General features: G+C 42.6%; 1 protein-coding gene across 3 annotated transcripts in view; it reads right to left on the reverse strand.

Annotated features, from left to right (window-relative positions):
- PEBP4 (phosphatidylethanolamine binding protein 4) overlaps nucleotides 1-20,218 on the reverse strand; it is a 236,690-nt gene that overhangs the window by 143,587 nt on the left and 72,885 nt on the right. For all 3 annotated transcript variants that reach the window (XM_081891177.1, XM_081891178.1, XM_081891176.1), the window contains exon 4: nucleotides 4,189-4,287. In XM_081891177.1, the coding sequence (XP_081747303.1) occupies nucleotides 4,189-4,287 (99 nt within the window). The remainder of the gene's footprint in view (nucleotides 1-4,188; nucleotides 4,288-20,218) is intronic.

The following is a 20,218-nucleotide window of genomic DNA, read 5'->3' on the forward strand; positions in this document are numbered from 1 at the left end:
GAGCTCATGAGCCATAGGTGAGCCACTCTCAGCCATAGGTGTACAGATTATTCTGTTGGGAAGGTTGGGAGGGTTGTGGAAGGGGGAAGGTGGAGCTTGAATGTGGATTCCCTATAGGAATTCAGAGCATTTTTATTTTTTGTTGACAGAATATGATAACAACACTAAAATTAATATAATGCATAACAGATCTGCTGCCTTGAATACGTTGCATGATTTAAAATTAACCTATAATGCTACACTTAAGTGCAATAAACCCATTTATTCTTGGCTTTGCAGGCGGGCCCCGGACCTCCATTGTGAACTGGCATATGGCAGGCTGGATCACCCTCCTGCACCAATTTGGCCAATGGCGGCAGGAATTGGAGGGCATTACCCTGGGCATGGGACCAACTGCCTAATAATAATGATGATGATGCCAGGGTATATTGAAGGCCTGCCCAGCCTTTCAGCCTCTCCTTTTGTCGTGCCAGTTCACCCACCCTAACTCCCGCAGTTTAGGGTTGTTTTGGGTGGTACGACCTTGCTATGGACAATGCTGGTCGCCATATTTCAGGACTGGTTAGGAATTTTTCCCATCTGGCAAATTGGCATCAGCCATTTGGCTTTTCACCTACCTCATAGAAATCATCACAACTTTGTAAGGTGGATAGGCATCTTTATAAGGTGGATAAGCTTAGATCTTGGTTGGAGGGGAGGTTGTAGCCTCCACCTGCCCCTCCATGGGTAAGGATTCAGGATGAGTGACTCCTGTCCAATGCCCTGAAGTGGGCTAGGGCCATACCACTCCTCCTACGGGGACCATTTGGGGGATGCCCCAATTTGACGTAGGTCATAGAGTGTCCTTTACCCTTTACCCTTAGTAGCACTGGAAGCAGACGGGCTGGAATGATATATGCTGTTGCTTACCCCAATACCTATGGCCAAACCTTCACATCTGTAACCAATAAAGTTGTAGCCTTATTTAATCCCAAAACATTATTCTGTGTCATAGCTGTCAACTTTTCCTGTTTCTTGTGAGGAATCCTATTTGGAATAAGGGAATTTCCCTTAAAAAAAGGGAAACCATGACAGCTATGTTCTGTGTGTTGTCTAGTTATTTGAGCTTTCAAGCGAGATAACCCAGAGCTTGCTTTTTTCTTTCTTTTTCTTTTACAAGAGATGCATACCAAACAATGGAAAAACAATACTGATACGAAATCCTTCCTTCCAAGTGAAAGTAGAAATTGGGACACTTCACAAGGTACTTCCAAAAGTAGGGGGTCAGCAACCTGGATTTCTCTCAAACTTGATTTTCAGTTAAAAAAATATACTGAGTGACCCTAAAGATTTATCATCCTAAAAGGTCTGTTAGATAACTGCTAGCTGACATTATGCTCTATTTATGGATCTAATACTCAACAAGAACAATTTCTGGATGAAACCTTCCCATTACTGCACTCATTTAAACAAGGTGATGATAGGTGGTGACTTAAATATTGTACTTAATTATTATTTTGATAAATGCAGAATGTTTCACCTATCACTAAACCCATGCAAACTGCCTCCTTTTAGAACATCCCTCTACAACATACAGGGACGCAGGTGGCGCTGTGGGTTAAAGCCTCAGCACCTAGGACTTGCCGATCGAAAGGTCGGCGGTTCGAATCCCTGCGGCGGGGTGTGCTCCCGCTGCTCGGTCCCAGCGCCTGCCAACCTAGCAGTTCGAAAGCACCTCCGGGTGCAAGTAGATAAATAGGGACCGCTTACCAGCGGGAAGGTAAACGGCGTTTCCGTGTGCGGCTCTGGCTCGCCAGAGCAGCTTTGTCACGCTGGCCATGTGACCCGGAAGTGTCTCTGGACAGCGCTGGCCCCTGGCCTCTTAAGTGAGATGGGCGCACAACCCCAGAGTCTGGCAAGACTGGCCCGTACGGGCACGGGTACCTTTACCTTTACCTTTACCTACAACATACAGTCGTACCTTGGAAGTTGAACGGAATCCATTCTGGAAGTCCATTCGACTTCTAAAACATCTGAAAACCAAAGCTCCTGCAGCCATGGGAGCCCCGTCAGATGTTCGGCATCCAAAAACAGTTCGCAAACCGGAACAGTCACTTCTGGGATTACAGTGTTCAGGAGCGAAAACGTTCGAGAACTAAGCTGTTTGAAAATCAAGGTACGACTGAATTACATAAACACAATCACTTTGATGACTGGTGCATAGCCAATCCAGAACTAAGGAACTATACATGTATGTCACAAGGTCAAAAATTATGCCAGATTGGATCATTTATTAATCACAGAAGGCCTTATCTCTCAGGTTCACAATGTGGACAATGGTCTTCTTAATATCTTGGACCATGCCCCTGTTATCACATGAATACAATGGGGAGTACACAAAGCTAAACCTTTCTATTGGAAATTAGACCCTTGGATATTATTATTATTATTATTATTATTATTATTATTATTATTATTATTAATAATAATAATAATAGTTATTATTATTATTATTTTACTAAAGAGAAACTCCTTAAAGAGATTTGTGGATTTTTTCAGATTAATGATATGGGAGAGGAGACAGCTACTGTGGTTTGGGACAAGTTTAAAGCTGTGATGCGTAGCATACTTATAAGTGAAAAGAAAGGAGAATTTAAAAAGAGAAATAGAAGGTAAATGCCAATCTAATACAGGAAATACAAGATCTTAAAAATGAACATAAATGGACACAAAGAGTGTACAGAAGACTTAAGAAAAAGAGCAGAACTAAGATTTCTAGAAGTCCTACAGATACTTAATTCACTTCAGAAGATAAAGCGATATTATAATGAATATTCTGCCTAGCAAACAAGTATGCATAAATCAAACCAAATGAGTTATATATTGTGTTAAAATGCAAAAAGGTAAAAAAATCCAAAGACAAAAAAAATTCTGGAGGATTAAAAAAAAATTATACAAAACTTTATTAATCTGAACCACTGGACACAACATTCCTAGAGAAAAAAAACTTGGAATCATTAGATCTTTTACTCTAGCAGTAATCCAAAATGGGATTTAAAATATGCTCCACAAAGTACCTGGTCCTGACAGATTAATTAGCCTTTTTAATTATTATTATTTTTAATCAAAACAAATCTCGCCTGGAATAGTTTTTCTGCATGAATAGAGGGCAAGTTCCTGAAACTTGACATACCTGAATTAACACAGTTAGACCAAAACCACAGAAAGCATACTGGCCATATACTGGAAAGATATCTGGATTCACTGTAACCTTACCAAATCTAAGTTGATGTGTATACACACCTCACCAAAGCTACAACCGCACTGCCACATTGGCTTGAAACTCAACCATGAAGAACCATATCAGATAGGTATGCAAAATAAACACAAATCTAAAGTGTTTCTCTATTTTCATACAAATCCCAGACAACAAGCATTGCTTACAGAGAGCTGTGTAAGAGTCTCAAATAGGGTTGGGTTTTTTGAGCTCAAAGGTAATTTGTAGTCCTTGGGCTAGATCACAGAGCACAGATAAGGGATGTTCCCACGCCTTTGGGGCAAGAGGACCATTCACTTCCTGAGATGGTTCATGAAAACTTTAAAGAATCTCCTTGGCTGGACTGAGCAAAAGCTGAAGAAGAGTGATTTTACATATCACCATCTCCCCTTCATCCCGCCCATGAGACCAATAGTGGCCCCAGCCCCACCACCACTAACTTCTACAGTGGACGCTCGGGTTGCGAACGTGATCTGTGTGGGATGCACGTTTGCAACCCGCAGTATTCGCAAGTCACATCTGCGCGCGCGGGGGTTGCAATTCGACACTTCTGCGCATGCGCAAAGCACGATTTAGCACTTCTGTGCATGTGCGACTGCCAAAACCCAGTAACCCATTCCGGTACGTCTGGGTTTCGGCAGTCCATAACCTGAAAAAACACAAGCTGAAGTGGCGTCTGCAACCCGAGGTATGACTTTAGTGGTGGCCATGATGTCTTTACAGGGCCATCTGTCTGTAGACAGACCTCTCCTCCAAAATAGTTGCTAATTAATTAACTACTGTTCATTTAATCACTGTTAACCACTGAGTAAGGTGAGATAACAATGATGGAGGAAAGAGCTGGGTATATCTGAACTCGGCAGTGTTTCCAAAGCAGTGTTTCCATGCATCCTCATGAATAATGTAATAACATAAACACACATGCTACTCACGCTGATTCCAACGACAACCCAATGTCTCCAGAAACGGTATTCTGGATTCGCTCTGCTAGGGGCATCTGGATCTACCATGATGAGAACATACTTCTTCTCCTGTAAAAAAATATGGATAATATGTATTTAAAGTATTTCAGCCTGCTCTTCACTACAAAAAGCAGAGAAAGAAAGAAGAAAAACTGTTTGTACGTGTTTCATCTGGTGTAATGATGCTAATCGAAAGGCCGGGTGCCATTGTGGGATGGCGACAATGCCTCCCCTGGATCTGGTAGACATGCTTGTTTTGGGCTTCACTCAGGCCCAGGAAGTGGATCACAGCAGACGCTTACTTGGCCAATGGCAGGTGGGCTGTGGCTCCAGCGCCAGCCCCAGTCCTGGGGCGGATGAGACTGAGCCAGCAAGCTTAATTTGTTGGATTAAAGAAGGTAGATTTCCAGGGGGGCGCTGAGGTTTCCCCCTCCCCCAATAAAATGGGGCGGTAGGCCAAATAAGTTTGGAGACCTCTGGCCTAGATTCTCGGGGGGAGGGGGCAGCCTCAATGCTCTCTAAATCTGTTTCCACAACAGACTAGTTCCTAAGCTTCTCACTGGTCACAAACAGTGATTGATTGTAAAAGATGAGCAGAATAATTTCATAACAAAATCTAGAGGATTAGCCAACAGCCTTTTGCAGCAAAAAACTACTAAGAGTCTTAAAGACTAACCAATTTATGACGGCATAAGCTTCATGGACTTTGTTCTTGCATAATATCCAACTGGTCTGTCATTAGGCAGTGATATCGCATCTGTCTCTGAAACTTTAACCATCTAATCTAAAGATTTAACACATGAAACTAAAAAACATTTTATGCTTAAACTGGCTTGCAAGGAGGGCATCCAGTTTCAAATGTGTGAATTCTAAGCTAACTCAATGACAGGTGTTTTTTATCTTAGAAACTCAGGGCTGGGGGTTAAATGTGGGCCTGGAGAGAGCATGGATCACTAGTTTTCATGAGCGGGAAAGAAGATCAGAAGAACAAAGGAGTACTCATCTTTTTCGGGGGGGGGGGAGCTAATCACACCTTGGGCAGGGGTAATTCAGTTAGAACAATGCAGTAAATGCATGTGCCCCAGTGCATTAAATTAGCAGCTTCCCAACAGTAAATCTGATGTAAAGGAAGGGGGAATGTAATTAGTAATTTGTCTTCAGACAAGTCATTTATTAGCTCCTTCCCCTATCTGCAGGATGGAGATAATAATATTGGCCTAAATTGCAGGATTATTGTAAACATTATTTACATAAAAATGTGAAACATTTTTGAGCATTCTAAAGCACTATATAAATGCTAAATATAACTCTATTATATTCTTAGCAGAGAGTTGTCACAGAAGTGTTTGTGTACATGGATATAACATAAAGCACAGCTGTATGATTTGGGGTGAGTTGCTCAGCAAAGCCTGTAAAGCACTTTACATAAGCAGATATTTCCTGGATACCTGATTCCACCTCCCCATCCCACTAGGACCCACTCCAGGGTTCTCCAGCTCCAACTCTCTGAGCTCCTCCCATTCCTTCTCAAAATCTGACCACTCCATGACACCTCCATGTTGCTCATGACATACTAGTACCTACAAACACAGGAATTTGCTTTATGCTGATTCAAAACATTGGTCCATCCAGCTCAATCCTGTCTGTCGCTGAGTGGCTGGGGCTTTCCAGGGTTTCTGACTGGGGTCTCTCTCAACCATGCTTGGATATGGGGGCTGAACCTTCTGTATGCAAAGCAGATGTTCTGCCACTGGGCCATGTCCCTTCCTGTCTTTTAGATTCCATTAGGAGCAACCTCTGATTCATTCACATCTTACAAAAAAAAAAACACCAAAAAAAAAAGCCCAAGCAAATCTGCTGCTCAGCAATTATATATATTATGTCAGCACAATCTTAAGAGTTAATTATTGTGATTGGGGGAGATATAAAATTCTTGGTTTACCATGTTTGTGCTCCCTTTATTGGCCTGTACTTCCTTCTCACACATTCATGCCTAATTTCTATCCTGCCAACCATGCTGAAATTTATAACACCACACCTTAAATATGAAAATATTTTGAAATGACCATGAGGCAGGAGATTACTGGGGGTGGGGGGAAACCTACACTGAAGAGTGTGAAGGAATTTGATTTCTAACTTTAGGTGGGTTCTTGGTTTTGCTATTGTTGTGAATCTCTCACTTCTGCGTTGGTGCCCAGCTGGTGGGAACAGAACGTGTAGTCATGGGACTGTCATCGTGTGCTGTCCAGGTTAACATGTAGCATTTCTATTACTATTAACAGACTTTCTGCTCCTCACTCCATCTGTTCTTCTAAATAATTGCAGTTGTACAGACCATGTCTTCACTGCAGGCAGGCTCTAGGGAGAGGATAGTGCTTTTATGCACAAAAAAGTGTTAAAAAATAATAGCAAACACAAGAATAGAGCGCAAGTGAAGTTAACAGCAGGCTTGGATTTCAGTACAGATTGTGGTCCACGAAGGCAACAGTACACACAGCTTTGGGGTGGTCAGAGGAGACCCTTAAACAGGAAGAAGAGAAAGTTGGTAACCTTGTGACAATGCTGGGGTGCTTCGTCTCCATTTGGGTATCAAATTTGTCATTTATATGATAGCAAATTATATATTCCATGCCTGCATTAGATTTTTTTTAATGCCATAGGGGGAGTGGGACAAATAAATTTCAGACTAGATAACACTTGCAGCTTGTAAGACAGAATTATATCCTTGCCAGCACAGGGACATGATGCCCACTGCAGGTGCAGGGAGGGCCACAAGAATGGACACAGGAAACTGGTTTTAGGTTGAATTAAGCCACATTATTGATTACAGGAAAGAGCAGGTTTCGCTAAGGCACTGGGCATGTATCCTGCATCAGGTAGCCTGCCTGCTACCTGATAGAACCTGGTGCTGGGGAGTCGCCTTTGGGAGAGGTGTATTGGCTCACTGGTCCCCCTCCCCCATGGACTCCCAGACAGAGTCACCCCTCCTGGACCCTGCTAACAGGATACTCCTGCGACTAAGGATCCAGCCCAATGCCTTATCTGCCAATGTTGCGATGAGGTAGGCAAAAACCTGCAAGCCAGCCAGTTTGCTTGCAGGAGAAAATTCCTCCGTCCCTGAATATGGTGACCATGTAAACCAGAGCTTTCCAAATTGTGTGTCATGACACGTTAGCGTGTCGGCTGCAGTGTGTCACACAAACATTCCCCACACTCCTTTCAGGGCTGGAAAGGGGTTACTAATATGAAAAGTCTGGAAAGCTATGGTGTAAACTATAGCAAGGTCCATAGGCAACACACCTGCTCCCCCACTGGGTGGACCCCTAAGGACTAGGTCGGTTGAAAATCCCATGACGATCAGCCAAGAGGGTGGCCTCCACCTGGCTGCCCCCTTAAATAGGCATGGAGTGGGCTGGAGACTGATTGGCTTGCAGGCACCGCCTGTCCTTACCTGGGAGCCCAATGCAGCCAGGGTTGGGTGGCACCAGGTGACCATCCCCTCCTCTGGCCACGTCAGAAGATGGCAGCCCTCCATGGCCACACCATGCACCAAAGAGTGCCCACCCAGAACCCTAGGTCAGCAGGTATTGCTAAAGGGAAGGGAATCTTTAATTGGTCTTGCTGACCAGACAGTGCTGCAGACAGGACCACCTACCATGGCTTGCAGAACTATTTTGTTTTACAGGATCTGCTCTTCCAGGCCTCCAGTGTTGTCACCTGTACACTACTGCACTAGTCTGCAGAAGAAACTTCTCTACACTGGACTTTACTTCTGAAATGTGTGTTTTCAGTGCCCCCACCACAATTTTTGTGACTATAATCTGTTTTAACTGTTTTGAATTGTGAATTCTAAATTGTAGTAACCCACCCTCACAGCTGCTGGTGAAGGGCAGGTAAAACAATTATTTATAACATACGCTCAGCATTCAGCTTACAGTTGGAATATGTGAACCCAAACATCCCTCTGTGGTCTGTTGTGGAAGGCAGTGACAGGTTTTATTAGGAGGCATAGCTCTTGAGCCACGCACACACAGCTTGCACGAGTGTCGTGAGTGCATTCTGTGGTGTGCTCACACTGTGTGCACATGTTGCCACAGGATATTGCGGGAGCCCAGACCCTTCCTAGGTTTTTTTGGGGGGGGGCAAGACCCCTCAGCACCCCTGTCTTGAGCTATAGGAAGCAATGGTCTGACAGCTCCCAAAAAACCCTCCTTCCTTCCTTCCGTCCTTCCTTCCTTCCTTTTCTTTCTTTCTTTCCAGCAAATGGCAATGGAACAAATGGCACTGGAACAAACCAATAATAAGTTTGTTTCTTGCAATCTAATATTTTAATCAGCTGCAATCAGTTCTATCTGAGTTCTACAACCTTCTTAGTCTGGAGACACATTTGGAAATCAAAGAAACTGTTGTGGACATCACAAAATACCTGTTTTACAGAATAAAAATTGGTGATGAGGTGGGAAGCTTTCTGAATATTCAGCTAAACATAGATAATGAGGGGCAAGTGTGTTGCAAAGAAGCTTCAGCACAGCTAAAAACCAGCACCTTAATGTGCAGTTCACAAAATATTCTACCTGAGTCACTGGGGGAGCTGGGAAAGTCTAAGATTAATCAGACAGGAACCAGGGTAGAGACTCCATTTGAGAATGAAACTCTCTTAGGAGTGGGTAGTTGACCTCTTATTTCTACTTGAATGACAGATATTTTGGATGTTGCATCCTTTGCATAGTGAAGCAGAGCCAACCACTGTCCAGCCTTGATATTCTGTGTGCCTTAATTCCCCCATCTACAAAGGAGAAATAGCCACCTTACTGTGCTTTATTGCAATATTTGAAGGATTAATTAGTTAACGTCTGTAGAGTGCTTTGATGATGGAAGTGTTAAGCATCACATTTGAGCTACTAATTGCTTCTGGATGGGAGAAGCCGTGTATATAATTTGAGTTATTATTGTTAAAGGCACGAGCTGTTCAGATTACCCACAGGTTTGGAAACTTGCTCTGAGCAGGCAGGGACTTTTTTGAGAACCACAGCCAGAGAGGCAAGCAGGGCAGAAGGAGAGGGATTAGTGTATGAAGACAGGCGACTTGAATAGATCCAGAGGAGATGGGGCAGTGCAGAAATTAAAGACTTATCCAAATGAAAGCAAATAGGGTGTTAAGTGACACACATGTAGAGCTCATGGTTTCCTAGGTAACAAGTGCACTAGGGAACTGCCATACATGCGCTATCTAATCAGCCTAGCACATATCCGCAGCAACTGAACAATACCAAATAAATGTGTCAGGGTCCAGGCTGGATTGACACTGGTTCCCAAGAAATTACTGCCTGCCCTAAAGTACAGTCTAAAAGGGAGTGGGGGCTGGACTAGATGAATTTGAAAAGGAAAGAAAAAGTCAGCCCCATATCCATCTCTGCATAACAGTAGCCCAGGACAAAGCTTTGCTGGTCTGGCTTTCATCACAGTGTTCCCTTGCACCAGAAGCAGTTTAGTCCTGCTGGCCACATGACCCGGAAAGCTGTGGACAAATGCCAGCTCCCTTGGCCTGAAAAGAGAGATGAGCGCCGCATCCCATAGTCACCTTTGACTGGACTTAACTGTCCAGGGGTCCTTTACCTTTACCTTACCATGCTATAACAGGCATAACTTCTAAAAATGTAACACAGGAAGGATTTATGTGTTCACTAACTTCTGAAAGCAACATCTAAGCTAAGATTAGAGAACAGTTCAACATAACCATGCTTATCTCAGAGGTAGAAACCTTCCCATGTTACATTTTTAGATATAGAAATGACTTGTGAGAACACATCTGCTGCAACTTAAAAATGCATTATAGGTTAAGCTTCAATTTCTGCACAATCAGAGAAATATTTTCTATCCTTTTACAATATTCTTACATGTTTGTTCAATGACAGCCTTGCTGTCACAGCACTCGTGGTAGGACATGTGCTTGTGAGGAGAAAGGCAGCAACAGTGGTTAGCGTGGCTAGAGAAGTTGTGATTTCAAAACAGACACTAAAGGTTCACAAAATGGTGCAGGCATGGGAGGGGCAAAAAAGTTGCATCACCTTACACTAACTGCCTCACAAATAGCCTATACAGAATAGATAGCAGTAACACCTGCATTAAAAAAATATGAATGAGCTCTCTGGGGGAAGCATCTCATTTTCCCAGCTACAAAAATTTCACTTTCAGTGCCGTGGAGATGAAACACCCCTGCAACAAAAGACCAATCTTAGGGTAAGATTTCAGGGTTGGACGCAACAAAAAAGAAAGAAATGTGTTTATTGCGCAACAAACTGGATGTGTGGTATGGTGTCCATTCCGCCACTCTTCTTCGCAAAGCATGAAAAAACCTGTTGTGAATTTTCATTCCTGCTAGTGGTGTGAGAATTTGTTTTTGGGATGCCACTTGTACTTCTGCAGCCGATAGGCCCATTTTAGGTTGTGCCACCCACCTGTTGACGACAGATGACTGTCAGGCACTTGGGATGGGCAGTGTAAGGGGCTTTGCCAGCTCTAAAATAAGCAAAACACCAAGCACAGGCCTGGCAGAGATGTTTCCTGGAACTCCATTGTGCCACAAATTCAGCAGGGCTGAAGTCGCTGCCTATCACTAGCTGAGCCGTGATTTCAGCCCATGTTTTCTATAGGGATCAAGTCCCCCAATAGAGCTGCATCTCTACCATGTCAAGTGTGGGGCAGGTGCATATGGTTTAGGAGAAGCAGCCTCATGATCCCAGTTTGGGAGGTGTGCAGGGGCCAAATTTGGCCCATGGGTCAGAGTTTACCCACCCTGAGGTACGAGAAGAAAGTATAGAGAACTTTGTTATATTGGTTGAGCATGATTTTATGATGTGTCAGATGAGCATGAATACCAGGGACACCAATAGAAGCAGCTTGTGGAGTGACATTTAAATAAAAACCAAAGCTAGAAAAGTTTCAGAAAAGAGTAACTGGAAACTGATCAATGTTCTGAGGCCAACTCCCCTCTGAGAGGGAGGATACAATATCTGAGGCTTTTCAGTGGAGAAGAAAAGGCAACACGGATATGATGGGGGTGTTTAAGATTACTGTATTTTCCGCCCTATAGGACGCACTTTTTCCCCTCCCAAAATGAAGGGGAAATGTGTGTGCGTCCTATGGGGCGAATACAGGCTTTTGCTGAAGTCTGGAGAGCGAGAGGGGTCGGTGTGCACTGACCCCTCTCGCTCTCCAGGCTTCAGGAAGCTCTGCGCAACCCTAGGGAGCCCGCGCCACCGGGCTGCCTGCATTCCGAAGCCTGGGGCGCGCTGAAGAGTGTGCCCGGGCTTCGCACTGCTCTCCGCAAGCCTGGGGAGACCAGTGCGGCTCCCTAGGCTTGCGGATAGCAGGCTGTTCTGGGGGCTGGGGTTGGGGGAAGCTCAGGCTTCCCCCGCACCAGCCCCGTGCCTGGGGGGGGGAAAAATAATTTTTTCCCCTTTATTTCCCCCCCCAAAAAAACAACAACTAGGTGCGTCCTATGGGGCAGTGCGTCCTATGGGGTGAAAAATACAGTATGTATGGTGTGGAGACAGTGGAAACAGGATAAGTTGAATGTTGGAAGATTGGAGATAGACAAAAGGAAGTACTTCTTAGTTAAACAATGGAATTCACTCCCCACATATGAAGTGATGGCAACTAACTAGGATGGTTTTCAAAAAGGATTAAATAAGTTGGAGGATAAGACTATCAAAGGTTTAGCTAGTCAAATGGTGATGCTCTACCTCCAGGGTCAGTGATGAGATGCCTCTGAATAGCAGCTGTGGGAATCACACCAGCAAGGGGGGAGCTTTTGCACTCAAGTCCAGTTTTTGGCCACCCTGAGAACTGGATGCTAAACTAGATGGGCCTTTGGCCTGATCTAGAAGAGATCTTCTTATGCTGTGTCATGTTTATGTTCAAAATTCTATAATACTCTAGGAATAGTAACTAAATTGCCATCAAAAGCCTGCTTACACGCCAAGTTTCTTAGATCTTCTGTAAAGGGTTGCATATGAACAGTAACAACAACAACAGCAACAACAACAACAACAAATAAATAAATAAATAAATAAATAATTTGTTACTTCTACCCGCCCAACTGGCTGGGTTTCCCCAGCCACTCTGGGCGGCTTTCAACAGAACATTAAAAACAGAATAAAACTTCAAACATAAAAATCTTCCCAAAACAGGGCTGCCTTCAGATGTCTTCAGATGTATATTTCCTTGACATCTGACTGAAGGGAGTTCCACAGTGCTAAAAGGCTGCACACATAAGAGGAGGGCATTGCATAGGTACTCTTAAACAGTAATCTGATTTCAAATTTTGCAGAAGAAAAATGTAAATTCTTACACTTCTCCGTCCTGACTCCTGCCTTGCTGGTGAGACTGGTAGGGTGTTGGAATTGATTGTTTGCCAACCTTCACTTTTCCCTCAGGCCAGCCTTAAGATTACAGAGTTAATGACTTTTCTAATGGGAAGGTAAAAGAAAACCAACAGCCCACAACCCCTCTTATCTAGCCAGTAAACCCTAGTCCACTGCTCTGTGCAGCTCAAGGAAGCTTTCATTAGCTCTGGAACAGTCTCAATTCCAGTGCTATCTGTGGCACCGCAGATCTGTTTGCTATATAGTATTTATATTATACACATTCGGCCTCTTCTCTCCAGGGTCCAGCAGTGCTAAACCAGCCAAATATTTGTGCAGTATATTGTTCTAATAATAAATGATTTATTCAGCATCATTGTAGCCAATTTGTTAAAAGCATTTTCCTAGGCAGAGTTCATGGACACAGTAAAAAGAGATGCCATTTAAGAATGTGTTATTTTAAAATTTACAAAGCCATGACCATTACATTTTTAGGGGATCAATTGTGCACATAGTCATACAGTCCTACCAAATGGTCAGGGCAAGCATCCAGAGGAGAGAAGGCCAACTTCAGGGCAGGGTGGCACACACTTATTCAGATATTTGTCCAGGAGCCAAAAATGTAGTGTGCTACATCAACTCCTTTATGAGTCGCTATAATAAAGTTGTTGCCATTTTGAAATAAGGGCTTCACAGTTATAAAGCACACATGCTCAGGCAATACATTACATAAATTGTGTGTACACAATATGTATATATTACAAAGTTTACAAGTTTACAAAGATAACAACAGAAAGTCGTGTGGCACCTTAAAAACATAATAGGTTTATTATGGCATAAGCCTTTGTTCATCATATGAACGAAGTGTTATTCTGACTTGCAGGTACACATAGTCATCATTATATATCGCAGTTGTAGGTACATATACTCATCATTTAGAGAGAAAAGCCATCTATTTCTATATATATTGATGGCTTTTCTCTCTAAATTCAAGTAGTAGACTTTCTCTCTCAACTATTTCTGCCAACTCAGGATGTCTCTTCATCTTTCCATCCATGGCTTAATTCAGCTCCTCCAACATCACAATTCCTCCATTTGACTGTTTCATTTCTCTAAACACCTGTGTGAAGGATTTATCCATTTCATCATCTGTTGCCTCCAACTCTCACCCTCCTGTCCTGGCATTCATATTGTTCTCCAAAGTCTATGTGTCCTTGTTTTCCATTTCATCCTTCTCTGGTCTGCTTTCATTTACTATTTCATCAGTCTCAGCTCTAATCAGTGGCATAGCGTGGGGGGTGCAGGGGGGGCCGGCCGCACCGGGCGCAACATCGGGGGGCGCGCTCGCACTCGCAGCTCTCTGCCCCTACCTAAAATCCACGGGTTAGGGGGCGCAAATTACTTGCCTTGCCCCGGGTGCTGACAAACCACGCTACGCCACTGCCTCTAATCACTTTTATTTGCTCATCAAACAATTGTTGAATGATGCCCACAGTCAAGGGAATGTCCAACAATGTATTCGTCATGCTGCATATTCTTGGTCTTATTAATAATTCTGCCTCCACCTTAACATATCCTCAGTCTCCACCTTAACATTTTGACTCTCTCACTAAACTCTTTAGTGAAGGATTATATTCTTCCTGATGGCTTGTAGTCCAACTTTCTGGAGGATGTTGGTGCAAAGGTCCCCAACGTCTATAATAGCTATGATGGTATTTCTTGGAGATTGTCGTTAGATTGTAGTTTTCTCAGGAACTTAGTTGTGCCTCTCATAAACCACCAAGTATTGGTAGTACATGTTCTGAGAATGAAATCCACATAACCAGAAACCTCAACTGTGTGATATCAATGCCTAAAAGCATCTGCCATCATCAGTTTCCTGATCTGTGTATTTTGTGGCGCACACAGAAGACACAACATCTTCTCTTTAGAAGTACTATTCCTTAGGATTGAAACTATGGGCAAACTATTTACCATATCCTGATTAGGGATTTTAGGAATTCTGATGGAAACAGAAATAACTGATTTTTGTTTATTTATCCCATGTCCAGAATTTAAATCAATCCAGTGAATACTGTTAGTATTCACTGTTGTCTTCAATCAGCAAATGATACATAATTAGTTACCTTTCCACCTATTGGCATTTTATTTCCTTTGCATTGCAATGAATGGTATGGCATAAATATGTAAAATAATTACACAAAATTCTGCCACAGCAGACAGTGGGACAAATAATGTAGTTTTTGTCAGAAGTCAAACTGCACTGGATCAGAAACATGCAGCATGCAGTGAACATGGGTCAGAACAGGAATTGATGCCTTCTTACATTCCTTAATCCTGATGATTAAGGACCAGACAAAATTGACTTGGGGCTGAATCTGGATCCAGTTTGTGAGCTGCCAGTGGGCTATCCCTGATCCAAATCATATGGTAGATCCTGCCTCCTGCATTATTTCATCAGAGTTTTTCTATACATGCTCATAGCCTTTTCTATGCACGGATGTTTTAGAAACCTCTTGAGGCATGTCTGAAATGTTGATTCCTCATATGAAATAAAATAAGGTGCAAGTTTTAACAAGCAATGGGTAAAGGTGGATCGAACATGCAATGGAACAGCTTCGAAGGGAAGTGCCATTTCTAAAGAGAATTAAACAGTTTAAGACACACAAACCATTTTTTTGTTTACAGATATACCAGGTTAAATTCAAGTTTCCATAATGAAGATAGCTGTGTTTGCCAGATGTAAGCAAAATCAGAATCCGCCCCCTAAGCTATTTCTGCTGAGAGCAATGGAAGGGAAGCATCATTCTTAAAACTGAAACAAGCAGGGATGGAAAACAAGAAGCCTTGCCTCAGTGCTGCCTTATACAGTGCTGCAATATACCGTGACGAGGGCAAATTTATACTTTTCATTTTTCTGGAGATAAAAAGCAATTACAAATATAGGTTATAGATATAAAAATAAGTCTGTAAGGGACAACACTATAATTTCTCATCCTCTGTTTCCCCTCAACATACTCAATCATCTCTATCACATATGAGGTATAATTGGGTAGCATACTTAAACTTCCACTAAAATAAAACTGCTGGAGAAAGCCTAAATCAAGTACATGGCAGCAAAAAGAGACATTAAATGAAATGAAACAAAACAAAAATACTCTGCCTGTAATAGAAGTTTGGGGATTTCTTCTCCTTCACAAAAGTTGCTTTGGCTAGACCAGGAGAAATTACATTCTCTCCCTTTTAGCATGTAACCAGAACTGCTTTTTTATCTGAATAATGCTGTCAATAAATTTCTTTCAAAAGTTTAATTATCAAAATCATGTTTCAAGCCATGCCACTCACAATATGTTTCTCAGCCTGGATTGAGACAGAGATGTGCCTATTCAGAGACAAGGAAGTCACCTGCATTAATGAAGGAGACTCAATACATTTTAATATCTTACCAAGGAGGAGGCAGGAGGCGAGTAGAGCCTTCGACAGAGCAGGCCCTTCCAAGCCAATTACTATCACACAGGGAGACAGGCAGATTGGTGACACTTGACATTTTCTGGGAAATATTTTCATGCAAAATGGCACCTCCATCACAAAATATTTTCATAATTCTGAGATTTTGTTAAGATCTCACTGGGGGACATTTACAAAAAAAAGAAGCAGCAGCAGCAGCGAACACTTACTATTTTCTGACCAGAAGCTAAGGAATAGCTCTGCATGGCTATGGCCTTCCTGCTCTGCAATTCATCTTTTACTGGTATATATTTACAATTGTGAGGAGTAACTTAAGGGTCATTCACAACGGGTAACTTGCCAGCCAAATAACTTTACCTGGAGGTTGGAGGGAACATTCCTTCCCACCTTCAGATCATGCAAGATCCACTTCCTCAAGCTCAGGATCTCACTGTTAAATGGCTAAGTTCAGAGGTCTCCACGTCACACATAAAGTGAAGACAGCAACGTTCATCAGACCAGATGATAAACAAAGTGGGGTGGGAGAGATGGGCATATGATGACTTTTTAAATTACCTAGCACCACTAAAAATTAATTTGTGCCTTTGCTCCTTAGTTTCTCAGCCTACAAAGGAAACTGTGTATTTTTTGCTCAATGACAAAGACAGACCTGCGTAACTACCATACTGTTTTTTTGTGTTCCTAGAAATGGGGAATCGGTCATTGGCCAAAAAAACTTTGAGGAACTTGAAGCCTGCACAGAGACTGCATTTGAGCCACATTCTACAGTGGTACCTCAGGTTAAGTACTTAATTCGTTCCGGAGGTCTGTACTTAACCTGAAACTCTTCTTAACCTGAAGCACCACTTTAGCTAATGGGGCCTCCCGCTGCCGCTGCGCCGCCGCTGCACGGTTTCTGTTTTCATCCTGAAACAAAGTTCTTAACCTGAGATACTATTTCTGGGTTAGCGGAGTCTGTAACCTGAAGCGTATGTAACCTGAAGCATATGTAACCCGAGGTACCACTGTATCTTAAGACTCCTCATAGTTTTACCACCAGTCAACATGTTACCCCCCTTTCCTGCTTGACTCTAGCCTAATGAATAGTTTTGGAGAACTTGAAATATAATTTGGAAACATTTTGTTTGCCCCAATAAAAGCAATGCCCTGGAATGAATTTAGGATTTTTTTTCTTATGGGCCAAAACAGCTACCTTTTGTGCAGATCAGAACTGTTTTCAAATACAGTGGCACCTCTGGATGCGAACGGGATCTGTTCTGGAGCCCCATTTGCATCCTGAAGCAAACGCAACCCGTGTTTGTGCGTCCACGCAGGTCACAATTCGCTGCTTCTGCGCATGCACATGACGTCATTTTGAGTGTCTGCGCATGCGCGAGCAGCGAAACCTGGAAGTAACGTGTTCCGTTACTTCCGGGTCACCGCAGAGCGCAACCCAAAAACGCTCAACCTGAAGCAACTTTAACCAGAGGTATGACTGTATTGGTTCACCTGGTAAGCCACCTGTGACCTCTCCTATTCTTCCATTATTTTGCATTTGTTATTTGTTCCTTGATAACCTCATGCCTGGATTACTGCAATATGCTTTACATGGGACACCCTTGATGCCTCAACTAGTGTAGAGCTGACTTGTTCATTTATTTCCTGGGGTATGTAACAGAGATCACATAACTTCAATCTTACAGTATCTGTTTGCAACACAGGAAAACAGGAAGCTGTCTTATACAGAGTCAGGTCCTTGGGTCACCTCGCTCAGTACTTTCTAATCTCCATGGTTTCTGGTAGGGACCCCTGCCAGAAATTGAACCTGGAGCCTTCTGCATGCAAAGCAGCTGATCTACCACGGAGCTGCAGTTCTTCCTGGACAAAGGCAAGGTGCAAGTTTTTACCACTAGAGCCCTGAACAGGCTGGATCCTTCCCTTTTCTGAGCAACTTCTCTCATATTATTTATTTACAATAATTTTATATCACTCAATATAATATAAAACTCAAGCATTTTTCTTAAAAAAATAAAAGTACAAAAATAACATTCAATAACACTGTCTAAAAACTAATTAAAAAAAACCAGAACCCTATGCTTGGGCATATTAATAGAGACAAAAAAGCACCTCTAACAGAATTTGTGGGTCCTCCTGGTGAATTTACTGTGAGAATAATGTTCATATACTGTTGCCCAAATAGGCTGACCTTACCTTATTACCTTACAATTCTGAAACCTGATGCAGCAGCTTATCTCAGGGCGAACCTAAATTTCTAGAGCAGAGATGAAATAACACACACACACACACACACACACACACACACACACACACATATATATCACAAGATTCTATCTTTTACATATCATGCTAACAATGCCTATAACTGATCTATAGGTTTTACATGACAGACTGAGGGTGCAAAGACTTGGCTATAAAGAGGATCTTCTGGGGAGGGAGGCCAGTGTCCACCAAGCCTTGTTGGGTGGGAGGCAAAGAGCCCAACAGAGATGACAAGCAAAGCCAACTAGTTCTAGTTTTGTCTCTGTCCTGCTGACTGCTGAGTTCTACAAGGGCAGCAATGAGACTGAAGAAGCTCGCTGCCTATGCCAGCCTATCCTATGCTGCAAATATAATTAATATCTCACCTATTTCTTCCTGATATAATCCTGGATGAAAACCCACTAAGACATTCCACACCCTTGTTCCTTACAATTTAAGGGACACTTATAATTTAGGGTCCCTAAATTAATTGAAGGAAGGCAATGAAGAAATGAAGAAAAGAGAACTCAGAGGTTCACAGAAAAATAATTTATGAAGAACTAATTTGTTTTTAGTTGTAACACTCCTTTTCAAGGGCAACTGAATCAATCCAATCAAGACTGCAGACTATTTGATAGCTTCCGTTGCTTTATGATTTAAAGCACGTTGGACCTTAAGAATCAACTTCCATATACTTTTGAGGTCTTCTTTTCCCTTAGTTCCCAAAATTAATAACATGTCCAGTCCTTGATTCTGAGATCACTATATACAACCCAACAAAGTTCACAGGAAGACTTTGGCGTTCAAACAACTGTGAGAAAGTGGGAGTCTCTCTCTCTCTTTCTCTCTCTCACACTCTCTCTCCGAATGGCACGTTTTAAGCAGCTATAGCAATGAGGAACCATTACTTTGCTTTTTGAAAAAATAATAATCTTAAAGATGGGTATTAACACCATGAACTCCTTCACTATGATGAGAGCTGCACAGCAGCTGTAATTGCTGAACCCTGTGCTACCAGACACCTCTAAAAAGCTGAAATGACTTTAAATGCCTAAACATTTTAAAACAAACCTTGGAACAATTCAGCTTCTACCTCCTTGCCAGATCTCTCTTTCTCTCCCCCCTTTTTTTTTACAGTTTCCAAGAGCTGTTTTATGCCTCATTACCTGCACACTGTGAGTGATGTCTGTCGGTCCTAGAGCTGTAAATACCTTAAATCATGCTTCATTAAGAATATCTATGGTGCTATTAAAGAGCTATAATAGACAACGAGTTAACAGATGATTAAATATGAACTCCATTTGTGTCAGTCACCAGCTTGCAGGAAAAGGCTTTAAGGTTTTTTTAAACTCACACTCATTAGCTGCTGAAATGTGGCTCAGTCAGGTGCTGTCGGTGGAACTGGGAGAGGCAACACTTGGCAGAGTGGCAATAAGAGTTTCTTTAAATTAGAACAGCTTATTTCCTATTTTGTTTGTGGAAAGAGGGGCAAAGGGCCATTTTCCTTTATCAGCAGAGCATCACATCCCCGAGGAATCCGCATGTCCCACTCCAGAGCTGAACAGGACCAGCTTGAGCACCCCTTGCTGCTGGGGCTTGTTTTCCCAAACTGACAACACTGACAGCTCTTGCCTGGCTGTTTCCAACCATGCAGTGAAATACCACTTTGAGGCACGTGCAACAGATCAATCTTTAATGTTTGTTAGCCAGAGACAAATGAGAAGCGGGAGCAATCAGGACAGCAGTTCATTCCTGAAAACAGGACAGTGGATCTGCTGCACACATCTACAGAAACACTGTGCATTCTTACCTCATTAGCTTTTGAAGTATTTAAAAGAACACTTGCTGTGATGCCCCACAGGAATGTACCCAAACCTGAAAGGCTAAATTAGTTTCCTCCACATTCACCTACTCTATAATAATAATAA

This window comes from Podarcis melisellensis (assembly GCF_964234715.1).
Source record: "Podarcis melisellensis genome assembly, chromosome: 15".
Classification (NCBI taxonomy): Eukaryota; Metazoa; Chordata; class Lepidosauria; order Squamata; family Lacertidae; genus Podarcis; species Podarcis melisellensis.